We start from the raw sequence: 26,217 nt of genomic DNA, 5'->3' as shown, positions 1-26,217 counted from the left end.
CAGGGCTCATGCATAAGAACTCGGACGGTATAAATCTTATAACTTTAAAAATCGTGGAAATTCCTAGTTCAAGGAAGGCTCTCTCCCTTCCCCTGAAAAATTCTTAGTAACGCCTCATGCGAAGGTGTAACGTTACTAAAAATAAAAGAAAAAGTGGAGAGAACTTACCCTGAATGCCAGAAAGAAGCTGGCTTGTGATTCCCTCTTATTATGAAATCCTTCCCTCTCATTAAAGTCTCTACGTCTCAAGTGCCAATAAATGTACACTGTAAGTCGCTGAAACACCTTTTAAGAGATGGGAAACTTGCCGGTCACGCATGGAGAAAAAAACCTGATTGAACAGTGAACGGTATATTGAAGGTCACCGAACCATGACTGTAATGAGTAATTTAGTGTTAACAACTGAGTTGAGTAAATTGGCTACCTTAAAGGGTAGCTTTTTTTACCCTTTACGGTGGCCAATTTACGTTTTCAACTCAGTTGTTAACACTAAATTGCCTGCCATACTCTCCCACCGACGCACTACCACAGTTTCTTTAGAAACTTACCCCTTCTATTCATATGACTGCAGTGAGACGCGTTTGGACTGTCAGAATATAACTCTCGCATTTAAAAGCTCCTTTGACGGTTATTTAAGTTGGCTCCCCTGAAAAATCGCGAGTTTTAGAGGTATGTTTTCGTTTTCTCTCTTATTGTCAATACATTACATTCACGAAAGCGCATTCTTTAGAAGAAATTTGATCTTATCTAGCGCGTTGATGCTTTAGCCAATGAGAGAGAACTGTGTAATAGGGACTGATGTACAATTTGTTGGGGTTCTATACATCCATACACTTTCTTGGGGCAAAGTATTGGGGCTTTCTTGAGTGGGCGTGCAAAACGGTCGACATCAAATCTATAGATCCTAGATCTCCAGAGAATAGGATATCTGAAATAAAAAAAGTAAATACGATCTGTGAAATTCACGAACGAAAATTTGTGGGAAAGAGTGAGGTCGATTGGTTAGTGAGTTCTTGGTAGGGAGGTATTCTGAACACGCAATGAAAGAGATAAAAGTCAGCGAACATTCGTTACATTATGTTTCCTCTTACACCACGTGCTTGGCTCATTGAATTGATCGACCAAGCGCCCTTGTCCTTAATAATTGAAAGCATCGGTCTTCATTTTGGAGAAGTTTTGGGGTTTACTTAAATCTTGTCGGCCAACCTGAGCTTTTGATTATTGAGCGGTCTACGAAAACCATTTCATCGTAGAAAAACCTGGAATCAAACAAACACGAGTTTTTTGTTAGCGTTCTCACTCTTCAACCGGCATCATGACGAGTCTGTGGATGGGAGATGTAAGACACATTTTTTTTTTCTAGAGCGAAATTACAACAGCAATTTTTATCAGGGACATATGCTAAAAATTCTGTTTGTATCGTTGACAGCTTGATAGTTACATGGAAGAAGCCTTCATCACAAGTGCTTTTGCGGCGATGGGAGAAGCTGTGGTGTCCGTAAAGATGATAAAGAACAGAACAACAGGGTAATGTTCTCGCCGTGGTGAAACTATCAAACTATACATGGCCACTGACTTACTACCTAACGGGGAAAGATTTCCTTGTAACCTCGTACTGTTCCAAAGGAAAGCCGTAGTCTCAAAGGCAATCTATTGTTTTTGCCGTTGTTCTTTATCCAAGGACTGAATACAGAATGAAGTTTGAGGCTATGCGGAAATCTTTCCCCAAACGGAATCACAAAATTATCTTCAGTGGTCTTCAAAGCTTGAGGGCATTGTGAACTTCAGTGGCTCTACAGAAAAATAGACCTCACTGCAAGAGTTTATTCCACTTAAATGGAGCAACTATTAGTAGAGGCACTCTTCTTAAGCAGGGTGGTAGCCAGTCTTGGAGTCCTCCCTCCCTTCACCACTGCAAGATTTTGTCAAGTTTCTGTGATTATATGTATGGACAAAAACCATTGTTATTATTGCTGGGTGAAGAGAGATTCTGAAAGAATAACTTGTCTTAAACTCAAACTGGAACATGATGTGATGAACTTTAACCCTTTAACTTGCAGGAGTGACTAACATATCAAGTCTCCTTACAATTTTATTTATAACATAGCTAGTAAATTTGTGTAATCAAATTCAATTGCACGAGCGTGCTTCATATTCCTAATGTGCATGCTCATGATGTCAGCAAACAAATCCCTTGAGAAAACAAATTTTCTATCAGGTTGAAAATGTCATAAAACAATTGGTTCATACATCAGCTGTGCGTTCATCAAGATATGAAGCACTTGGGAAGTTTGGAGAGCACTCAAGAAGCTAGAGTTGCTCAAGGCATAGCTGAGAGAAACTCTTACGCATCTGTTTGGCAGATTTAGCTTTTAGATCTGGAAATTAAAGGGGTGACCAGAATTTGAACCTAGTACATTTATTGATCTTAAGTCTAGTAGAGCAAAAATTCTAGTAATCAGATCCAGACTTATAATAAGTCACATGCCAGAATAATGATAATTAATTGCTCTGGCATATGAAAATGCCTGAAGATTTGTTTGTGTTCATAGCCACATAAAGTTCTCTCAGCCAAATTATAATCACAATCTTTGGAGGGGTTGAGTGAAACTGATTAGCTCTCTATGCAAGTGTTGAGCATATTTATAAACATATTATATTTGTTTCCAGGACTCCAGCTGGTTACTGTTTTGTTGATTTTGGTGATTATACAGTATCACAGAAGGTTATGGGAAAACTGAATGGATTGCCAATTCCTGGCAGCAATCCAGTGAGTGACTCTAATGACCAGATATTAGAAGTTTTATAACATTGATTGTTTCAAAAATTATTTTTACCAATATCACAGAACAACCTTTTTACAAGAACCTTCCATCCAAGAAATTTGAAACAGATGTACTCAAAAGGAGCTGCCTTATTGGAAAAAACAGAGATCTGCATGTTGGTTGAGATATTTATTATTAGCTCACCAAAGAGTTCTCTGCTGAGAATTGGATTGCAAAACCCAACAGATTGAGGTTTAAATCCCTTTAGACAACTTGCTCTCTTGATCTCACAGTCAACAAAAAATTAATGAAATCTTTCTTTGTTTTACAACCAGGCAGGCTCAAACTTTACTAGTTTCTTTAATTATACTTTCACCCACAACACTTCCAACCAAGCAAATCCTTGCAATATGCTGAACAATTTTTTCACTTAATATGAACCTTGTACACGTATATGGCCTTGGATTGTGAAATTTAAAAGTGTGAAATCTGAATCCTTGTAGGAAACTCATAATGTCTTAATTAAAACTTGTTTTTAGTTTCCTTTGAATTATTGGGTAGTATTGAACTACATGGTTTGCATGTTTACCTTTTGTGGAACAAAGTCTTTAAGTGAAATAATTGTGTCCCTTTCTCGGTATAACTATTTTCTTTCTCTCTTTCAGATAAAGCGTTTCAAATTGAACTGGGCTACCTACGGCAAGGACTCATTCACCCAGTAAGTACTTCTTATCCTGATTATTTACTGAGTGCTGCTCGTCAGGACAGTGTATTTACCATGGCCAGCCAGGTTGTGGCCATTTTGCTGGGGCATACTGTAGTTTTGTTAGCATGAAGAAACTAAGAGTATTGTGACTACTATCTGTCTTTTGCTGGTTACCCCTGACAAAGCTCTGACAAAGGGCTAATGCTTGAAAATTTCAGCTTTGAAACTCTTAATGGTGGCCAATTTACATTATCAACACAGATTTTTTTTTTCTTTTTTTTTTTTAAACAATTTTATTCTGACCTTTCATTTACACAGTTACAATTTTACATTCATAAAATAGGTTAGAAATGATAACAATTCGATATATCTAACAATCTTACGCAGTTACCCTATTTTCAGCTTAAGAAATTAAACAAATTAAACTCGTTAAACCAAGCAACATAACGTAAAAAAAAAGAGAGAAAAAACAGGATAGAAGGCAAATCGGCTTAAGATTTTAAATTATTAACCATTCCTTTTCATTTGAATATCCATTTCTTTTCAAAGAAGTTTTTCTTATTTATTTTTCTTTCAATTTTATATTTGATAGCTATCTTGTTCTGATAACCTTGTATTTTAGGGTGTATTTGTTTTCTTCTGCAGTCCCACAAAAACAGTTTTCTGATAATAATAAAGTAATTGAGTAGAGTATGAGTAGAGTAGTACTTTACTCAACTACTCATTATCAACACAGTTGATAATTCTAAATTACCTTGTTATAATCTCCCACTGATGTAGCACCACAGTTTATTTAGAAACTTACCCCCTTTACCCATGGGCTGGACAGGGGCACCTCGCAGTTTGTCAGTATGCATTAAATACACACCTGGGTGGATACAAGTACTATGAAAACAAAGGGCCTTGTCTTAGAATGCAACACATTGATCAAGTAAAGTATCAACCCTGGATCTCTTGACCTGAAGTTCTACTTACTCACTGTTAGGGCCATCCTGCAAAAACTACAGGCATAGTCTGCCTGTAGTTTTTTAAAATCTTTCTTTGAACTATACAGGGGGCCAGAGTATTCAATATTTGTTGGTGATTTATCTCCTGATGTTGCCGACCATGTTCTGCAGGTAAAATATAGTCACATAAGGTATAAACAAATTGGACTTTAGCAATGGAGTGGCTCTTTGTCCACTGTTTTCCCAGGTTGAATTTGGAATTTAAAAGTTTGGTTTTTAAGGACAGAGGAAAGTGGAGAATGTAGGGAAAAAGCCTTGGGACAGGGAAATGAAATGGAACCAACTCAATGAACATGTGAGGCTAGGCCATGATGTTGGATGGCAGGGGCTCTTATCTGTTCATCATCCCTCTTCCCTGTGTATCTTGAGAAAGATTTTAGATTAGTGATATTAAGGAAATATCAGCAAGCTTGTTTACAGTTATCTGAAGACAATAAAACCCCTCTTTTGAGACATTGCTCTTCAGGGTATACCTCCTTTCTACCAGTGGTCATTGACTTTAGTCAAAAGTGAAAAAAAATGCTGCTATAACATTTGTATCGGACATTTCACTTTGAAAGTAACTTTTTTCAGGTGTCACTTTTGATAGTCCTAAATGTGTTCCCAATTTTGAGAGTTTACGGTATTTTAATGCCACATCCAAGGTGTAATGCTCTTCATATGATCTTCTCTTTAATGCCCAAAAGACTGCACATTTATGGGGTCAGTTATGGTGTGTGGTACATGTAGATTAAGTTATCTGAGGTAGGGGTTGTTGAATTCATAACTCATCTATATTTTTATTTGTCATAGGAGTTCTTCCAGAGAAAATTTCCCAGTTGTAAAGCTGCCAAAGGTACGAATATGTGGTTGTTCTGGTTGCAGAAAAAGGTTTACAGGTCAGGCTATAGCCTCTTAACTGAGATCATGAAAGCTAGACACTGAAACCTTTTGGTTAAAAAGAAGGTGGTTGCTTTTATTCAACTATTAGTGATGATAAGCACATACGACACAGGTGAATAGTGCTTTTCACATGCACTGAGAGGCTTTTTTTGGAAGTTATCAGCAAGTACTATTCACCTCAGAGCAACCAAAGAGAAAAAAATTATGCATCAAGAGTCAAATTCCCAACAATTTTTTGTTACATTGAAAGAAATAAATTTATTGTTAAATTTTTTTGGTTTCTCTATAGCATATAATGAAGTTATTATTCACCTCAGTGTTGGTAGAAGTGATGGATATATTCCGTGTCGCTCTGCAGCTCGATAAATTTCCATCACCATTCACTTACAGTTCTGCAAATAATTGTAAGTTATAACTGAAGTTAACAGTCAAATTTTAATGTAACCATTAGTGTTTTTTTCTTTGTAGTTGTTTTAGATGCAGCAGGAAATTCAAGGTGTGTTTAACAACACTAAAAGTAAATTTAATTGTTTAAGTTCTCTTTAAGGAGAAAATGGTAATCATGGTGAATTTACATGTTGCTAGTGAAAAGTCAATTTTGAAGGTCACAATGTTCAGGAATTAATATTATTTGAGGCCTTGATAGTCTCTGATAAGGGTTGCATGTGTTAGTCTTAGTTAAAGGAAAACATGATTGCATTCATGATTATAAACTCTGATTTCTGTTCACATGTTCAACTTTCTTAAATTAAGAACAATTTCTTTTTATAGAGGATATGGATTTGTGAGATTTTCAGATGAAAATGAACACAGAAAGGCCATGATAGAGATGCAGGGAGCAGTGGGGTGTGGTTCAAAACCTCTCCGTGTCAGTGCTGCAACACCCAAAAGGTACCGAAACATTTAATCTAGACTTTTCATAATTTTCATCTTCCCAAATAATACACTTCACTAGTTTTACGGAGCTCCTTCCAGGAAAATTGCATGTGTGCACATCATTAATTGCAAACTCATTGAACTTGAGTTGAGGATACAGTTGAAAAAAATTCATTTATTTTGGTTCATCAGGCCTCAAAATACTCCAGGAAACACAACAACAACATATGGCTCTGCTAGTGCTGCCAATCAGCAATACATGCAGCAGTATCAGCAATACCAGCAATATCTGGCAGCATGGCAGGGATACCAGCATCAACATCAGCAGCAACTCCAGCAACAGCAGTATTACCAACACTATCAGCATTATCAGCCTTATGGACAGACTACTTACCAACAGCCAATGGTATGTTATACAAAGAGCAAAGAGTGTGTTTTACCTTCTAATAATGTACAGAAAAAAATAAGTGCTTTGTAATAGCTGAAAATGAGTGCATTCTCATGTAACACAAGAGAAAAGTTGTAGCATGAGTGAAAATTACAAATAGCACGCACATGCTTTCAAAATTTTGCCTGTCTTGACTCTCTATGGTGTTTTTTCATGTACATTATTAACAAGTAATAACATGAGTGCAATTTGGTGTGATAAGCACTTGTTAATTTTGTTGTCTTGTGCTTATTAACACCAAATTGCACTCAAAATCATGTTATTACCTATACTTATCAGACACCTTTTAATGTATAATTGTTACAGGGTAATATCTTGTGAATGAACTTTTTCATAGGTTGTGGGTGTAAACTGATGTGGTGTGACATGATTGGAAATTTTTGCTAGGAAAAAATTGTTGTGATTTTTTGTTCAAAAAGCAAAACATTAACCCTTTACACCTTAACCCTATAACTCCCAGAATTGATTAACATAAAACTTCTCCCAACAACATCAATACATTATTCAGCAAACAGGTAATGAGAATATTCAAAGTTATCAGGTAGAAGCTGCTATCTTGATCTAACACCAAGTTCTCATAACTGATTTACAAGGAAATGTGTCGCAGCTAGAGGGGAGAATTAACAATCAGATCTTGGGAGTTAAAGGGTTAACATCAGTATGCAAGTTCTCCATACTGTTCTGTGTGTTCAAACATCAAGAGCTTCTTGAATTCCCAAATATTTATTTTATTCTCATGACTTTGATGTTTGAATCAGGGGTGATACTGTTTGGAGAAATTAGATGCTTATCACTTCAGTTAGATGCTTATCATTCCTGGTTAAAGGGTTAACTACTAGGATGAAACATAATGTTTTAACACTTCTTGACATGTCCAGTGATAGACAGGAATGCTACACAAAAGATGAATCTTTTATAAATATTTCCAGTGATACAGAAAGAGATGAGTATGAGTAAAAGATGATTAGGAGTGGCAAACCCAAGGGGGTGGGGTCTAGGGGTGTGTTTGTTTGTTTGTTTGCTTTTTTCACTATTTATCAAACACCAATATTCTTGTAACAAGAGGATTGTGTGTTACAATTCAAGTAAAGGATTTCATATTTACTTGTGTTGTAAATTTCCGAGCTTATTTAGGCTGTATTTAGGCTGTATTTCAAAAACAAATTATTCTGTTTTCTGAAGTACATTCCCCCCCCCCCCTTCATACTTAGATCTGCCTGCAGGAGTAATGGGTATGAAATTACTTAGGAAAAGAGCCAAGAAGCACACTTAAGACACTTCACATGACTGCAATACAGGATAATGTAAAAGCAAGGATAACTAAAAAAAGTTGCTTCTTTTATTTGTATTGTCAGAGTTATGAAGAAACCATAACAGTTGATAACACAGCAGAAGGTATATATAATTTAACGATAGATTTTATGGTATGAAAAGGACATACTGTGAATACAAATGCAAGGGAGGAAGATACTCACTGAAAGTTGAGTGGTTATTATCAATTAAAAGCACTTTGCAATAAATTCTCAATTAAAATTTCTGTGTCTGATGAAGATTTCTCTCAATTTTAAAGTTTGTAAACTCAGCTGAAAATAATATGCTTGATGTGTATCACTTTGAACAGTAAACCAATGTTAGTTAATTGACAGGACTACATTCTTGATAAGTTTATCTCTAAATAAATGCTCTGCTCTTCCAGATCCCAACCCACCACTGGACATCACTGCAGAAAATAAAAATATAATGTCAACAGAGGAAGTAAGTGTTTTGATGTTTACTTTTAATTTATCGTAAAACAGATTGAATCTTGAATCAATAGATAATTTCTATGTTGTGGTTCAATTTATCTTTTGCTTTAAAATTTCCAAAATGATTTTTGAAAATTGTATTTTCCTTTTCCTTGTATATATTACATAACCCTTGAATCTCACAATGTGTAACTGACAAGAGGCCTACATAGCTGGCAATATTTTTGGAACTTTATTAAAACAAAAGAAGGTTGCTAAGTCACAGAGGTCAGAAGCAGAGGTTTTAGGGGGGAAATTTTCTCATTCCTCTGTCTCTTGTGGCTCTTCCAGTTAAAAAAAATCCTACCAGACAACCACTGTAAAGGGTGGTTCAAAGGGAAGTAAGAGAAGTGATTAACATATGACTTCTCTCTATATTATCCATATGTTATCAGGCGTTCAGGTAACGAGAGGACTCAAACTTATCAGGTAGAGGTTGTTCTCTTAATCTAACACCAAATTCTGGTAACTAATTTATAAGGAAATGTGTAGCAGATAGAGGGGAGAATTAACAATCAGATCTTAGGATTTAAAGCGTTAATTGCAAGATAGTGTGGGCACAGAAATTTAAATGATTCCTTTCTCCGAATATCTGATTATTTTCCCCCCAAGCTTTTCCCTCCAAGCTTGTTCATCATTTCCTTGCTAAATATTGTCTTGTTGTATTGATATTCAAAGGAGTTACTACCTGGTTGTCAAGTGTAGGTCTTAAAGGTTAAACTAGACCAAACAAAATTTAAGCCTTAGTTCTTTCTCTACTCAAGAGACCCCTCAGATTCAAACAAAAACTCTATTTAGTGGCACCACAGGTTAGACAATGGCTAAAGACAGTTTGCCTCTTTGATACAGTAGATGAACCTCAACAGTAATGTCCATGTTTGCTTTGAATTTGAATTTGTGTGATTGGTCCAGGAAACTTGTGCCACTTTTTCAATAATCAGATCCAAAAGTAACACCATTTGTGACATGGTCACTTGCATTTTCCTGCACTTCAAGAAGTTTTCCATTTCTCACTTTCAATTCTCACTGGGATATTTTCCTTTGCTCTGTCTGGCTGTTGTGTTAACCATAGACTTGATTCACAACGCTCAATTGAAATTGCTCCATTGTATATTTTGTTCCTTCACAGGAGTTATACCATGAGTTGGAGCAATCAAGATGGCAGCCAGTAGAGACACTAAATTCAGGACACAAATCTCTTGTGACATAGATGACAAGAAACTTTAAGTGTTATATTCTTGGTTTCTTAACTGACCCTGTTGTTAAAGATACTTTGACGCTTCAATTTATAGTCAAATGCCCAGTGATTCTTCTACTTCTTAAGTTTTAGTCAGCATATTGAAATTTTAAAATATCAAAGACTTATTCATTGTTGAGAATACTTAAATTGATTTTATTTCCAAAGTTTTGTTTGGGGCCTCTCTGTTAAGGTATTGCTATGGTTATGGTTCACGGTTTCTTGTCAGGATAAAACTTTTTTTTTTTTTTTTTCAGTTGGTATTGTTTTGTATGGTAATACGTTTTACTAATGGGAAAATAAATTACAACAAGGATAGCGTTGAACTCCAACCTGAGAATCTGAAGTATATTGCGGTAGACTTTCTGTTAGTTAACCCTTTAACCCCGAAGAATGACTAGCATCTAAATTCTCCTTACAACACCAGCACTGAATCACACATTAATGACATGAGAATAAAGGAAATGATCACCAACTAAAGACACTCTTGATTATTAGACAAATTCTCCTTGTCAACACCTTAGTAAATGTACAGAGAACAGTATGGAGAATATGAATGCTAATGTCAAGGTGTAAAGGGTTAATGTTCTGTTGTGCTTCAGGAGGGCTCTTTGTCACAAATATTGGAGGAGATAGCATCAAATATCAAATGCGTCATTTGGTTTCTAGTTTTTGCTCAGACATATTTGCTATAGGTGTTACCCTCTCAAACCTCTTCTTAGCTCATAGAGGTTACCCCACCTCTGTAAACACCTTTAAGAAAATAAAACGTCATTTATTTATGCATCTGATAACTTTGACAATAAAGCTCTTAATTAGATTATTACTTTTCTCTAAAAATATTTTTTTAAAAATAAAAAGGGATAACTAGCAAAAATCTGGTTTGCAACAGAACTCGGCGATCGTTTTTCAAGGTAACGCCAAATTTAAATTCCTAACAAAATCATTACAACTAGCAATCATTTTCATCGTAAAAGTTTTCCGGTACTTAAGTCTTCCTTGTAGGTTGATAAATATACTTTCGCCCTCTTCTCAGAAAGAAATGTGGCCAGGTAGGAATGTCAATGGTCTCTTCTGAGAAATGTGTTCAGTAGAAGACTTACGTGATATGCTATGATGTATTCGAGCTCAAGTAAAGTCTAACCGAGGAAATTACTTCTTAGTAATAAAAACCGCCATTTTTTGGCTATTAGCGCAGCACGCGAGATAAATACGCAATATAAAATTTAAACAGTTTTGTACGACGATAAGTCTTAGAATATTATCAGTTGTATATTGTCGATAATCCGTCAATGTTACAAGATATGTACACGTGGCGTACAGGTAAAGTACTAGTGATATCTTTCAAGGGCTCGACGTCTCATCAAGCAACTGTAACAATCCGTGTTAGGTACAATAAGCTAGACGCCAGACAAATACAAATGTTATAAATCGAAACGCTTCTCAGAGGGAGATAAGGTGCGTATTTTGGCAACCTCTTCAGACGACCTCACCAGATGACGGTCCACGTACTCATCAACGTTCAGAAGATACACTCCCGAAGCACGTTCACTACGAAGCGAACGACGACGAGATGCCGAAACTACTGGTTCCGAACGGACCGAGCTAGGAGAATCGATTCCACTCTCTTTGGATGGGTTTCGGTGCAAAGGAAACGAGGATTCCGCGACGTACTGTGAGATACTAGAACCCCCGCTAATACTGCCGTAAGTACGTTTTTTATGGGCGAGGCCTTGTTCTTGTGAAATACGACGCAAAGTTGCGTCGTTAGGTGCAGAAGCGAGTTCGGTCGTTATACGTGACACATCAATAAGACTGAAGGGATCCGCTGACCTTTCATGCGTTCCATTGGCTGTTGAAGTACGTGGATGATTAGCACGCGGATGATAAGCGCGTGGATGCGTGTATTCGTAGCTAAGTTTCCGAAGCCAACTAGTATCCAAGTCGACATTTGAACTGTAAAGTGACGACGGCGTGTTATCCATCGAAGTGAGATTACTCTTCTTTATTTCTTCTTGGTACGCTCCTCCTGCTGGTTGTTTTGGTGGAAACTTTTGCGCATCTGTAGCATCACCTGCCTGCAGTGCTGCACCACTTGCCGATATCTGTCTTAATTCTTCTTCAAGTCTTCGCCCCCAATCCTCCTCAAGGTTTTCTAAGCCTTCTACGGACTGCACGCTGTAAAGTTCAAGATCAGAATCGTCATCTTCCAATTCGATATCCCACGAATTCGAGTCTTTTGCGATACCAAGATCAGCGTCTGAATCATCCGAAAGTTCCAGCTTTGGGATGTGGACTTCCATGCGGCTACTTCCAGTTTGCTCCCGTTTCTTGGAAAATGAACGTTTGGATTTCCCATAATGCAAAGGCTCACGAGTGTCTGAAGTCGCCATTCGATCGTTTGGTTGCTTTTCCCCGCGTGAGGAATAATCAGCCCTTTGGTTGAAAGTCGATGAGCTAGAGGTCCACCCATGTGATCTCACTTCATCTGCTGGTAGGTGGCTTGCCAGAGGAAAATTAACACGTGGTCTTGAATCGGCTACACCTACTGCTCTACTGGTAGTTCTAAGGGAAGGTTGACGGAGCAGAATATTTTCAACTTCATCACGTCTCCTATTTTCGTCTAAAATTTCTCTTTCTCTGTTCAATTGGATCTCCTTCTCTTTAAGCCGTCCCATCCATTTCCTCTCCAGATCTCGCCTTTGATTGGACAACTCGCTCTCAAGCTGCTCTTTCTCTTTCATCTCCTTTTCTAATATTTGCTTTTCTTTAGAATGCCTCTCCAACGCTTGCTTTTCACGTGTAATCCTCGCGTTAAGGTCTTCCACTTGTTGACGCTTTAGCGCTAAGAGCTCCTTTTCACGTCTGATATTCTCCTCGATGATACTCTCATAACACTTTGATCTCGCACTGTCTGAGTTATTACTGCTATTTTGAGGACTAATTCCAGCTAATTGTCTAGATAGCTTTTCTTCCACCGCTCGGTGCTTTTCTCTGAGCTGCCAAAGCCTTTGTACCAGGACTCTCCTTTGCTCCTCCAGGTGCGTCAGTTGGCTTTGCAGCATTTCCTGTAGCCTAAGATCTGTAAATTCAGTGGAGTCCAGCATTTTCTTGATTTCGCTTATCATGGTCTCGGTCTCTTGAGCATGGTTTTTGATATCCTCCTCTTGTTTCACTTTGTTCTCCCTAAGTTCGTGAAGCATTTCCACCAGGCCGTCTCTGCTGAGGTGCTTTTCAGGCGATAATGACACCGACATTACACTGCTGTTGTTTACGGAGGCCTTGCTTGTATCGCCAAGCACTCCGAACTTCGTTTTCAAATCTAAGATTTCCTGTCGCAGTTTCAATTCCAGAGTGTTTTTCTCCTTCATCAACTGCTCCATGAGTTTAATGAGTTGTAGCACATGAGATCCTTCACTAAATACAGTCGACTCTCCAAGTCCGTTCATTACATAAGGTGAAGTGTTCATTAGTTTCTTCAGATTTTCATTTTCACGTTTTAGTCTTTCATTTTCAAGTTGCAGTTTTTCTAGTGTTTTCTGACCGCCGCCAAACGAAGTTCCTCGGGACTTTGCGATTTGTTCTCGAAGTTTTTGGTATAGTTCGGAGTTTTCTCGTCGGAGCTTTTTCAGGTCTTCGGTTGCCTTACTTAGATCCTTTTGACACCCGAGTGCCTCTTCTTTACATGTATCGATACGATCGAGAAGCGTCTTTAAGTCCCTCTGAAGACCCTTGACCTCCAAGTCTTTCTTCTTCAGTAGTTCTTCGCTTTCAACAATTTTTGAATGGTACTGTTGGCGAAGGGCGTTTCTTTGTTCTTCCATCTCGTCTTGTTTCTCCCGCAAGAGACGTTGAAACTTGTGATCAAACTCGGCTCGTAATGTTCCTAAATCTTGCATGTGCTCTTCAGTGCGTGTTTTGGACGCGTTCTGTTCTTGCACTAAGTCTTGTAGTTTTTCCATGAGCTTTTTTAGTTCTACAGAGTGTTTCTTATTGATTTGGTCTTCCCGTTGTTTAAATTGTCGTTCCAACTCGCTTTTCGTGAAGTCAATTTCTTGTTGATGAGCGTTTACAGCACTCTGCATCTCTTCCTTGAGACTTTGAACTTGATCACTGAGATCGTGGTTTTCAACTCTTAAAGACGCTAATATTACCTCGTAACCAAGCTTCATGCTTTCTGTATCTCCGTTTTCTTCGGGAGGCTCCCTTTCGGCAGACAATTGGTCTACTCGAGATGACAGCTGAACCACTTCAACACCCATTTGTTCTTTCAACCTCTCACATTCCTGAGTTTTGTCCAGTAATTGTGCTTGGAGACGTCCAAACTCTGCTTCGTGCTGACCGTTAAAGGTACTCAACTCTACTTGTGATTCTTCCAATTTAAATTTCAATTCCTCGATCTCCGTTTCGCGCTCAGTTTTTGCCGTTTCCAGTTGCCGAATTCTTTCCTGCAGAGTCTCATTTATGAGCTCAATTTGCTTCTTGTGCTCACTTTCCAAAGCTTCTTTCTGAGAAACCATTTCTTTGTCATGCTGGGTTTGAAGATCGGCTTGGAAAGCGCTTTCAAAAATAAGTTGATCTTTAAGCGTTTCTATCTCCTTTTCATACTCCTCCTTGAGTTGTTCCTTCTCTTTTTGCACCTCTTGAATGTCATCTTTGACATTTTTTAATTGCGTTTGATACTGCTCTGACAACTTGGACTCTAATTCAATCAAATCAACCTTGTGTTTCTCCACGAGGGAGTTCGTTTCGCTTTTGATCTCCTCCAGCTCCTTTTCCTTAGTGTCAACTTTCTCTACCAAGTCATGTTTTTCTTTCTCGTAACTTGTTTCTAAATTAGTGACCAGGGCTTCATGTTTGCTCGCCTGCTCTGTCATTTGAACTTCATGTTCCTCGTCCTTCAGTTGATTCAACTGCTCCAGATTTTCTACCATACCTTTCAAGGACGCTACCTCTGCCTCAATCTCCTCGCGGCTTATCCGGTGTTCATCCTCCATTTTGGCGAAAATGTTTTCATAATTTTTCTTCAGTTGCTCCGTAGTTTCGTCGTATTCCTGTTTCAGGTCGTTCTTTATACGTTCTAGACTGTGTACGTACTCCGAGCTCTGGTTTTCCATAAGCAGTTGCATCTCCTTCTCTAATCTAGATACCTTGTCTTTTTCTATACCGAGCTCATGGCCAACCTCCTTTATCGTCTCTTCGTGAGCCGCTATTGTGCTTTCTTTTTCCAACACAGTGCTGTCTAACTCTTGTACCTTGGTAATATGTTTGTTCACTTCTTCTTTGTTTTCCTCCAAAGCTTTCAGTGTAGCTGCTTTTTCATTCTTTTCATATATCAGCTCATCCTCCAACAGTTTTTTCTTCTCTTCAAAAGCTTCTACAAGTCTTTTCCTATCGGCGCAAACTTCGTCCAGCTTTCCTTCCAAATTCGCCCTTTCGCTACCAAGTTGTTCTAACAAGTCGGCAACTCTCTGTTGCAAGGCGTCTCTTGATTCCGCCTCAGTACTAAGCGTACTTTCAAGACTTTGAATTGACAAACCATGTTGTTCCTTGAGTCGTTTATTTTCATCACGAAGGTTTATCAAATCATTCTCCATTTTCGCTTCCTTGGCAGCAAATTGTTGGGTTGTCGCTTTCAAGTTTTCCTCCGCGCTGCTAACCCTCTCAGATGCTTCCTCCAAGTCGCTAACCAGAACTTCGATTTTCTCGTCGTACATGTGCACGACGGCTTGTTTTGCAGCATCGAGGTTTTTAACCGTTATTTGTAACTTTTCCCTCTCGCCAAAGGCGTCCTCTAATTGCTTTTTCAGGGACTCTTTTTCTGTCTCCAAAGTTAGGAGACTTTGTTGATGTTCCTTTTCACTTTCCTCGATACGTGCCAATAAATGTTGGACTTCATCGTTGAAATTCTTTATCTTTTCCTCGTGCGTTTCAACCACTTTCTTGATGTCGAGTTCACTCTTCTCTCCTACCTTGTGAAGTTCTTCCTGCAACCTGGTGACTTCCCGTTTTGTACCGCTGAGTTCCGTCTCTAAGGACTCAACCTTCTCTTTATACTCTCTCACAGACTGTTCCCGTTCCTTCTCGTTTTCTTCATCGTTCGTTTGACTTTTCACTTCTTCTCTATTTTCAGCATTTGATATCATTTCTTCAAGGTCGCTGACTTTCTTTTCGTATTCTTTCACTTTCTCTTCAAGTTTAGCCGCCTTGGCTAATTCCTCTTCCATGTTGATAAACTTGTCTTCCATTTCCTTCAGTCGTTCGATTTCCTCCGTTAGCACATCACATTCTTCTTGCGAAGAGCTGAGCTTTCTGCCGAGGTCTTCGTTAAATTTCATTAGGTCCTTTATTCTGGTTTTCTCCGCAACAAGGTCTTCGTACAACACTCTGAGTTTTCCTTCATACTCATCTTTAAGTTTTTGTCTCTTCGCAGACGATTCTCTAGACAGCTGCTCTCTTTTCCTAGCAATCTGTTCTTCGAGTTCCGCTTTCAAATTTTCCAGCTCTTTCTCGTGCTGACTCAAAAGAACTCCAAATTTGTTACTTCCTTCGTCTTCAAGCTCTTGTATTATCCGTTTTTGTTCCTCTGTTAGTGCCTTAAGACCTTCCAGTTCTTCTTGATACTTTTGCTTCTCCTCTTCAAAGTCAAGAAATTCGGTCCCTTGGGAACCATATAGTATTTCAACTTCTTTTTGAAGGGCTGTAATCTCTTCTGAAGAATTGGAATTTATTTCTTCAAGTTCTTGAATCCTAGTTTTTAATCTCTCGATCTCCTCGGTAAGTTTTGATACTTCCCGTTCGTAGGTTTCCTTCTCCTTTTCCATCTTTCGTAGTTGCTCTACTTCGGCGCTAAGATTTCGCAAGACGTTTAATTCCGACATCAGGCTCTCCACATCAGTTGCATGTTGATCATCATAGATTTTCTTGGTTTCTTCGAGACGTTGAAACTTTCCTTCTGAATCATCTAGCTCTTTCTTGACTTGCTGCAAGCGTTCTTCTAAACTCTGTTTTTCCTTTTCAAACAGTTCCTGGCTCTCGAACAATTTCTTCTGTAACGCCGAGATTTCTTGCGCGTCGTTGTCTCTGGCTTTTCTGTTAGCACATTCTTGATCTAATTGTTCAGTCTTAAGCTGTTCAAGTTCTGTTTGTAACTGATTTACTTTTTCTTCCAAGCTTTCTTTCGTTTTTGTCAGACTTTGCAGCTGTTCATCGCGACTGTTGGCTGAGTTCATCTCTCCTTCCAATTTGGATTTCAAGCTCTCGAGTTCCTCATTGTATTTGTTGTCCGATGCTCTCTTGGCCTCCTGCAACTCGTAATATATGTGTCGAGAATCCTCCAGCTCTTTTTCTAGACCTGCGATTTTGCCTTCCAGCTCCTCGATCAATTTACTATCCATTCCTTGCTTTTTCTGCTCAAGCTCGGGGTTCTCATTCTTCGCAGATTCCAGACGCAGTGTAAGTTCCGAAACATTGCTGTTCAGTTTCTCTCTCTCGTTCTTGAGATTCTCCATTTTGCCTTTCGTCGACTCTAGCTCGGCTGTGACTGTCCGTATGGTAGTCTTCAACTCGTTCACTTCAGTTTCATACTTTTCCAAAAACGTTTTTTTCTCCTCTTCGAGACTTTCAGCTTTTTTAATGTAAATGTTAACTTCCTCTTGGAGAGTTTTTATTTCCCCATCTTCCATCTCCTCGTACGTTTTCTTCATATTAGCCAGTTGGGCTTCGTAGTTTTCCATCAAGGACTTCTTACCATCCTGTAATTCCTGCAGCTTGTTCTTGTATAGCTCAAGTTCACTTTTAAGGGTGACCAAGTACTGTCCCTCGATTCCTTTATCATCCTTGTAGCGTCCTTCCACCTCGTTCATCTTACTCTGCAACTCTGACAGATCGCGTTCATACTTTTCAGAAAGCGACCTATTTTCTTTTTCCAATTCCATACACTTATCTTTGTACGGCTGCAGTTCCTCTTTTACTTCGGAAAGCTGTCTCTCGAACTGTTCTTTCTGCTCTGCTTCAAACTGCATCTTCTCTTGCATAAGAACTTCTCTAGTCCTTTGTTGCACTTCATCCATTTGAACCATAATATCCGATACTTGTCGTTCGTATTTATCCTTTAAAGTCTTATTACTCTCCTCCAGCTCACATCTCGTCTTTCCAATGTCTTCCTCGTACAACCTCCTCCAATGTTGTTCACATTTGTTCAACTTCTCGTTCAGTTCACTTTGGTATCTCTCCTTTAGCTCGTTAGACTTTTTTTCCACTAAAGCCTTACATTGTCGTCGCATTTCCTCCTCTATCATCTTTAATTCCTCCTGCTTCTCGGTCCTGAACGCCTGCACTTGCGCCTCTACCGCATCCATTTGACGCTGATATTCGATAACTTTTTCCTTCTCGGTGCGTAACTCTTGTTCTAAGCTCTCCACTTTAGACCGACACTCCTCCTTGATTATCACAACTTGCTGTTCCGTGGTGTCTTGTTGGATGACAGATCTTCGGCGCTCTTCAGATAGCTCTCTTAATTTTCCCAAGAGCTCGGCAACTTCTTGAGAATGACTGTCCCTCAGGGCTTGAATCTGGTCCTCCATGTCCGCTGTCACTTGGTCAAGATCGTTTTGGTATTGGCTCTTCAACTGACGTTGCAAAGCTGCAATCTTCTCCTCATATTCGCCCTTTTGCCGCTCCAGTTGTTGTTCCCAGTCCTCTTCCATTTTAGCGAGACTGTCATCCAGTTCACCTTGGTACTCCTCGCTTAGTTTCTTAGCAACTTGTTCGATCTCTTGTTGATAATGGGCGTGAAGCTCAGTTCGAAGAGCTTCCATTCCGGAAGTGTCACTCTCTCCATTTTGACTCAGGTCAATGACTGACTTCACATTCGCGGAACCATCTTCCTCACGGTGTTCTTCCACTTCACCGTTAAACACTCCACCATTTGCGCTAGCACCGTTGTTGTTCCTTTCTGCGTCATTAAGTTTTTCTCGGCGTATCTTTTCTTTCAGTTCTTCTACTTCCGCGTTAGATTTTTCGAGCTGCGATATCATGTCGTCCATTTCTACTTGATGTTGATGCGTAAGGCGATCTTTCACCGCCATAATTTCAACGCGATACTTCGTCCGCTCCTCTTCAATGAGACTTTCTGTGTCGTTTTCCCGTTTTTGCAGCTTTGTCTTCAATTCTGCGATCTCTTTTAAGTGTTTACGACCAGATTCGCTGCTGTTCGAGTCTTCGCTACACTCTCCACCTGTACTCTCTTCATTTCTTTCTATCCTTGCTCGTAATTCCTCAAGTTCCTTCTCATACTGCCCTCTGACCTCGTCGAGGCGCTCCTCGATAAGTTTCTCAAAATCAGTCTCCCCATTCTTTAAACGAACCCGAAGACTTTCCGTCTCTTCTTCGTGTTTGTCAAGTTCCTTTTCTAGCTCCATTTGTGCTTCGACAAGCTTCTTCTGCAGGTTACCGATGTGATAGTTTTTGTCCTCAATAGTGGACTGTAACTTGTGCATCTCTTTCTCGTATTCCGCTTTCAACTTAGAAGGGCTCTCAGGGTCTTTGGAGGCTGATGATTGATTCAAATGCTCCGAAAAGCTTGTGGACAACACCACTAGCTCCTGCGCGTGTTCAGTATTCAGCTCTTCAATTTGACGTTCAAGTGCTTGCACTTCTTGTCTTAACGTGTCCCTTTCCTCAACCACCTACATGATTGAAAAAAATACAACATTTGAGACAAAGTTAGAACAAGATCACGCATTGAAGAAGTCCTAACGCTCTCCGTCTAAAGACACAGACTTAACAACAAAGATAACCAGCAATGACAAAACAAAAAAAGTCTTTCATTTTGGCCTAAGGAGCTAAGAAATTTGTCTCGAGTATCTTACTGTGCGCCTTACTGAACATGAGCGAAGAGAAATTAGTCAAATACTCCAGAGTGACATATCCATTAACGATGGCATTTTTGACTAAGGTATTGAGCACTTGCAAGCTTTAACCCAAATAATTGCCATATTCACAGGTTTGTTTTAGCTAGAAGGGGACAAGAGTCTTGTCAAATTTATCACTGTCAGACAGCTTCAAGCCATACTAGAAGTGACAACCATTTTAAATACACATATCCTGACATAATTGACCCACCTTTTCAAATCCTTTTAGTTTCAATTTTAATTTTGAAATCTTTTTCTCCATGTGTCGCTGTCCTGTAGACCCAGAAGACTCGCCAGATTGCTCCTCCTCAGTGGACATTAGTCCTCCACTGTCGCTGTCATCCATTTTGAGACACAATTGTCACTAAGAAACTAAATATGAAACCAAGAACTAGTCAGAAAAAGATATATGTATAGGTAATAGCATGATTTTGAGTAAAATTTGGCGTGAATAAGCATGAGTAAATGTTTCAAAGACAATAAAATTGCATGAGCCCATAAGGCATGTGCAACTTTGCAATTTTACACCAAATCACAAGAGAAATCATGTTATTACTTGTTAATAATGTACATGAAAAAACACCATGGAAAGTCAAGACAGACAACATTTTGAAAACGTGTTACAACTATGCACTCACGTTATATGAGAATGCACTCCTTTTAAGCCAATCAGAAGCACATAAGTTCTTCATGTACATTATTGCAGGTGCAACACATTACATAGACACAGGAAGAACTTAAAGGTTATTTTTTAACTGCATGCAACCTAAGAGATAATACAATGGTGTTCTAACAAAAACTACAAAAAGGATTGCTTAGATTTCTTCAGCCTAGAAAATTGACAATAAAATAACAACATCCAGAAATTCCTTTAAGATTCACCAATACATTTGATTGAGACAAACACCCTGGTTCCACTTTAGCAAATGGTGATTTTAACCAACACCTTGAAGTGCTAAAGTGAATTCACTCTCACCTTGTTGAGCAATACATTAATTACCAAAATGGACTTGATGGTTAATTTTTTTTGAACTCTTGTGCTCTGTCATGAATCTCAGAGCTTCTAGCAGTCTTAAAATTACCCACTCAAATCACTGAACACTAAATTGACATTATTTTAAAATTTGGAAATAACTCATTTGTTCACAAGGTTTTGAAGGATTTGGGGCCTAACATTTATGTGATCCATTTTGTCCAAATAACTGTTAAGGAAAAACACATGATGGATTTTGATGAAGAACATTGGCTCTGGTTGTATTTACAAAACTACCAGAATCTTAATTTTGATACAATAATCAATAGGGGATTAATTCTTGGCTGCAAATTTTGGATCCTTAGAACAGAAGACCAAAAAACTTACATGGGTAAGCTACTTAAACACTGTTTAGCAGACAAAAACAAACCAATTTTCCAACAAAACTGAAATTAAATATATTGTGCTGGTATTTCTCTTAATATTAGTCATGTTTGATAACAACAATATATGTGAAAATTATCCAAAAATTAAAAATATTGGAAAATGTTTTCAAAGAATATGAACAGGCAACATATAATGATGTAACTAGGTTTTCTTATTTTGGAATTCAAATTTTATATAAAAAAAATCATTATTGAATGAATTCAAACTTCTCCCACACTTGATTGATTTCTGTCAATTTGTTTGAATTTGAAATTTAAAAATTTCAGCCAACCAATATTTTGACGTATTTAAGTTTGAAATCGCAATATGATAAATAGGGCCATAAAATTTATTACATGTCTGTAAAGCTGTGATCTTTCAAGTTTATGAAATAAATATTTAGGTGTTGCAAGCTTGGGTATTTTGTGTCATGAAACAAAATTTGAGCATGACAGGACTACAAATTTTATATCAAGGAAAGTAATATATATTTCGCCAAAATTTTGTGTGATAATTTTTAAAACATTCTCTCTACTGATCCCCTACAAGTTGCTATTGTTATCAAACTTTAATGATCTTAAATGACTTCTCAGAAGAATTGACTTTACCGATTCAGTCAAGGTAACGTTATTTGCATTTCAGAATGTTTACAGTATAACCCAGTTACCATATTTTAAATATCAAACTATATAACTTTGTAAATATAGGTTAATACTTGAAAATGAGCCACCAAACAATGGTTTCATGTAAGTCTTCGCTTATTACGTGTTTATTAAATTTTCCTTTGCCGAGCACAGTCCACCTGCTGTAGGGAATTTTAAACATAAATTTTCAAAAATTCTATCTTTTCCGAAAAATACGATTGCCAACGATCCAATATTGAAAGCCTGAAGTGTCATAATATATTGGATTTTTCCTTTTCCTCTTTCTATCGACAATGTGGCCAATTCCAATCTCAATTTCTAGAAAAAGAATAAAAATATTTCCATTCTCGATTTGTTATGCACTGACACAATTTAAATATTAGTCGAGTTACCGAACGAACACTCCTATCTTTTTATTTTGTAGCGTGTTTAAGACCTGAAATTGCCCTCAAATTTAACCTCCGGCTGTAATAATATGAATCAATAATTTTGCGTGAACAAAAAATATCAAGGCCAAGAAATACATCGTTCCTTTTGGGAGTCCTGTAGCTAATTGTCACAACAGCACACCAATGACAGTCGGTCCAAAATGTCTTTGGGTAAAAATCAAAATACAATATGACGAAATATTTGCCGAGCAGTGCGAATATTTTGTTGGTAATCGAAGAGTTACTTGGTTTATAAAGTCGCAAAGCTGTACGGACAAACATTTAACAAGACCTTCTTGATGCTACTCTCAAAATTCAAATGTCACCAAGCTTGAAGCCATTAGAACGGAAGTGAATTAGCGAACTGGAAGCTAACAAATATTAAGATCAGATGTCCGAATTTTGAAAGTTTTTTACAAAAGTATTTGAAAAGAGGACAATTTGTGAAATGTCCACACCATACAACTGTGCATAGCTTACCTCGATTAGTATAGAAGCGTGCTGTTGCACTTTTGAAAATGATTTAAAGATCGAGATCACATGGTTAGCATTGTAAAACTGAATAGATCCATGGATAGATTAAGACCTTCTACAGCTTAATTCTCGATATTGTAACAGCAAAATTCAAACACATTTACGTAGGTCTCCCTTTAAATAAACTAAATTGCCCAAACCTTCGATCCAAAATGCAACACCTTGTTATTTTCCCAGCTGAAATGTAAACAACAACTGTAAGCTTGTTGGCAACTTCAGTTCGCGGCTTATTTCTCTTTATTCCAGAACTTTAATCCTGTTTCAGAAGAATCGTGACGACATCTTCGGCTTCCCTGGTGACGGTTTGTACAAAAGGTTCGTCGATCGGGCGCGCAATTTTCGAAACCCAAACAAGTTTACTTTCCCAGGTCGGATTAATAGCGTTGACTCTTCGAAGACATGCCGGTTTGATCTCCAAAATCGGAGCGCTCTCTTTTGAAATCCGCTGATACCCGAACCTTGAAAGTTCTAGGTTCAAATATCAAGGAAATGATGTAACGCTCTTGTAACTTAAATAGAAGAATATCACCATTAACATCAACCTACGCACCATAGCCTAAAGTGACGGTCACGGCGCACGCTGACTTTCGCGAGTGTTGTGATCATGTATTGGCGAGTCAATTAAGAATTGACCAATTGGAGCACAGTATTCGACCACCCAACCAACAGCTCTCTATTGTCTATGATATGAAGGTCTCCAAGTCATTTGCATTCTGTCGATTTTCTGAAAAGAGAGTACTTGATCAAGTATCAGTCGAATGTCAAACAGATCTGACAGGAACGCTTTTTAGGTCCATTTGAGACTGCACGAAATAGAAATAAAAAGTCAACATTGTACATTCTTGAAAAGCATAGGAAACATAGAAGCAACGCGGGCTGCCTGTCTTCCTACTTCATTCAATTGATCACTGAACAAACTGCATTTTTTTTTCGCGGGATTTGGGTCCAACTCAAGAACAATATTTGCCATGTTACGATTTGCTTGTAGCTTAAGGATTAGTTTTCAAACTGTTTGGTGCGAAATGATAGCATAAGTAACCGCATTCAAAGGCACAGATGTTGGGCAGTAATCCTTGGTGCAAATCTCATGCAAAAATGCCTTGTTTATTTGAAACACAATTTGCCTCTTTCAACTTCCACAATGCCTTCTATTTTGCTCTCATACTTAACTTTCAGGCGTAAATTTATCAAATGTTGTGAAACAAAGAACAATAGAACAACAAATTGTCGCCAACAGCGTGTATTGTTCACTTAATGCCTCACTAATCATGACAAAAATCTCATCTAGGTGGGAACCATTACATACTTTCACAAATGATGAATTCGCCGTAAAAGCGCCAATGCAAAAATAAAAAATATTAAAAAACAAGAGACAGCTCAAATGGAATTGTGTATTTATTTTTTTGTTTTATGAAATAAGCGTTTTCTAACTTAGCGGATTAAGTATTGATGCATTTTTATTGTGGACTAAAAACGGAGGGACTGGGGGAGTTAAAACTGGAAATGCACGAACTTTTAAGCAGCGAAGGAAAAGGGCATCATTTGCTTAGTGAGAACCTGCTGCTCTGCATGCAGACGTATTTTCGGCCAGTAAATGCACAGAGCTTCGGGAAGCCGCCATCTTGGATTGACAAAGTCGTGAGAAATATCCTGGTTAAGATAAAAGCAGTGAAGGATTCTCTTCATTTGGAGTTCTCAAACTTTTCTTGAGTTGCTTACTGTTGCAAAAATGGTGGTGATGTTGAGAACAGACAGATTTCTCTCGTACTATTCTGAGAGACTGTCACTATTTGACCAACAGCAGATTTCTATGTAAACTGAGGTGCATGTATTCAACGTTTTCCCTAGTCTGGTTCCATGTAAAACGTGGAGAGAGGTTCACGAGGGATCTGGTACTTTCAGAACTGTCACCGGCTGGCGTCGATCAAGGCCTGGCAAGTACTCGTGGGTGAAGAAACGCAGTTTTACTGAAGCTCTAATCATAAGGGCCTGCAAACTAGCTTTGTCAGCGGTCAGAAACTCTGACCGCCAACTCGCAATATTATTATGAAACCTGCATGACAAGAACCATAACGCCGTGCATGAGCCAGATGCAGACTGTACTTCTAAATCTGTACTCCTCAAACGCGTCAGACGCGATTTGTAATTCCCGCTTTCAAACTACCTACTACCCAATTCTTTGGCAAATTTCAAAGAATTTGGTGTGTCTAAATAACACCTTCTATCAAATAGGTCCGTTTATCTCTCACACTCCTCATCGGAATCGTCTTCTATTGGAGGGAGAGGCCGCTGGCATGGTATATCCTTCCTGTATTTTTCTCGCGGCTGACAGGCTGAGAGCCAAGTTTCGCGGTAACACAATTTATGGCCGAAAAATTTCCGAAACAGAAGAAATAAATAGCTCTATGCGCATGGAAAGGATAAATAAACCTTGAAACGAATTTTTGAATGTCAACTGTTGTCAGCGTCAGTCCCAGTCCTTCACACCGCTGCTCCGACCACGAGCCATGGCTTGAAAAGGTCAGCTTTTAAAAACTTTCTATTGCGGTTTATCCATCTTTGTCAACCTAGGTCTGATGACCAATTCTTACCCGCAGTGGTAGCGCAAGAGATTCTTTAGGCTAACCAATAACTTTGTTCTTGAAAGTGTCTTTCACCTCCTCTGAGCCAGATTGGCTGGGGCCATGCCAGTTAACCCTTTCATTCCCAGATTTTATGAACTATTTTCTCTATTCCCAATCACTTGCTGCATGACATTGTATTGATATTGTAAGGAAAAATTCTGTCTTGGTGACTCATTCGAGCACGCAAAAGGTTAAGCGTGTGTTGGTAGTAAGATAGTAGCAAGGTTAAAATGTTATCTACTCTCTAATCAAAGTCCTTGATCGTTTTTCCTTTCTTGTGATAAGCTAGGTTCGCTTACTTCGGGTAAGCGGCTTAATTGCAACAACTCATTTGGTTTGTCCTTTGAAGGTGCAGTTGCAAACCTAGCTGCGCTGCATTGTCGTACTATTTAGACAAGAGCATGTGCAACCTATCCAAGAGATCGGTTAATGCACGGCGGGCGTAGAAATATCGAATCTTTCTAGGAATGAGAAAATTGCACGTCCACGGAAAATGGCTCCAAACTATATTTTTCCTTTTTGGTAGGGGGTGTTCCCTTCAAATATGCCCGAGTGCAGTGGTCTGACTCTTGCTCGGGTGGGGGCAAATATCAGCCAGTTTTGGACTGATGGCGCCTACTCCTGAAAAGTAATCGGTACAATTTGATATTTTGATAAAGCTATCAAATTGAATCTTACAATACCAGCCGTTTTGGTGTCATAATTAATTTTTCTTATATGTAAGTCTTCAGTTGAGTTCGTATCAGACCACTGTCCACAAGCTGCCCTCATTGTATTCAGAAAATACCACATGCTTACGCTAATCGTTTGCCTATAAAAAAACATTGCGTATTCATGTTTTATATAGTCGTGCAGATAGATAAACTCCACGATATAAATGGTATTGTTCCTCCTTTATGCAATATCCGGCCCCCGGGGGGGTATTCAGATAAACCTGTTCGTCAAGACACGTACCACGTGACAGAATCG

The 26,217-nt window shown here is 38.5% G+C and overlaps 2 protein-coding genes across 3 annotated transcripts; one reads left to right on the top strand and one right to left on the bottom strand.

Moving 5' to 3' along the window:
- Positions 1 to 1,095: 1,095 nt before the first annotated feature.
- LOC131791497 (tRNA selenocysteine 1-associated protein 1-like) lies at positions 1,096 to 10,528 on the top strand. Of its 2 annotated transcripts, XM_059108847.2 has the most exons (13): positions 1,096 to 1,339; positions 1,430 to 1,527; positions 2,671 to 2,770; positions 3,431 to 3,483; positions 4,526 to 4,589; positions 5,271 to 5,313; positions 5,829 to 5,856; positions 6,132 to 6,251; positions 6,429 to 6,642; positions 8,040 to 8,079; positions 8,381 to 8,439; positions 8,864 to 8,897; positions 9,598 to 10,528. In XM_059108847.2, exons 1-12 carry the CDS (start codon positions 1,316 to 1,318, stop codon positions 8,873 to 8,875), a joined length of 855 nt encoding a protein of 284 aa, XP_058964830.1. In that variant the 5' UTR covers positions 1,096 to 1,315; the 3' UTR covers positions 8,876 to 8,897; positions 9,598 to 10,528. The 2 variants fall into 2 exon arrangements, with proteins under 2 accessions (XP_058964830.1, XP_058964824.1); XM_059108841.2 differs by lacking the exon at positions 8,864 to 8,897.
- On the bottom strand, positions 9,917 to 23,201 carry LOC131791473 (uncharacterized). Its single transcript, XM_059108824.2, has 3 exons — positions 22,765 to 23,201; positions 19,831 to 19,991; positions 9,917 to 19,394 (listed from the first exon to the last, which is right to left on the bottom strand). Exons 2-3 carry the CDS (start codon positions 19,963 to 19,965, stop codon positions 11,130 to 11,132), a joined length of 8,400 nt encoding a protein of 2,799 aa, XP_058964807.2. The 5' UTR covers positions 19,966 to 19,991; positions 22,765 to 23,201; the 3' UTR covers positions 9,917 to 11,129.
- Positions 23,202 to 26,217: the final 3,016 nt, after the last annotated feature.

The sequence above is a fragment of the Pocillopora verrucosa genome, chromosome 2, assembly GCF_036669915.1.
Source record: "Pocillopora verrucosa isolate sample1 chromosome 2, ASM3666991v2, whole genome shotgun sequence".
Taxonomy (NCBI): Eukaryota; Metazoa; Cnidaria; class Anthozoa; order Scleractinia; family Pocilloporidae; genus Pocillopora; species Pocillopora verrucosa.
This window is presented reverse-complemented; position numbering and strand designations above follow the sequence as displayed.

What these genes read in the sequence shown, in the direction of transcription:
- LOC131791497 (XM_059108841.2), top strand. Translation starts at nt 1,316, where the DNA reads ATGACGAGTCTGTGGATGGGAGAT. An exon ending in AGTTGATAACACAGCAGAAG is followed by an intron (nt 8,080 to 8,380) that starts GTATATATAATT and finishes CTGCTCTTCCAG; the next exon opens with ATCCCAACCCACCACTGGAC. An exon ending in ATATAATGTCAACAGAGGAA is followed by an intron (nt 8,440 to 9,597) that starts GTAAGTGTTTTG and finishes GTTCCTTCACAG; the next exon opens with GAGTTATACCATGAGTTGGA.
- LOC131791473 (XM_059108824.2), bottom strand. Translation starts at nt 19,965, where the DNA reads ATGGATGACAGCGACAGTGGAGGACTAATGTCCACTGAGGAGGAGCAA. An exon ending in AACTAAAAGGATTTGAAAAG is followed by an intron (nt 19,395 to 19,830) that starts GTGGGTCAATTA and finishes TCAATCATGTAG; the next exon opens with GTGGTTGAGGAAAGGGACAC.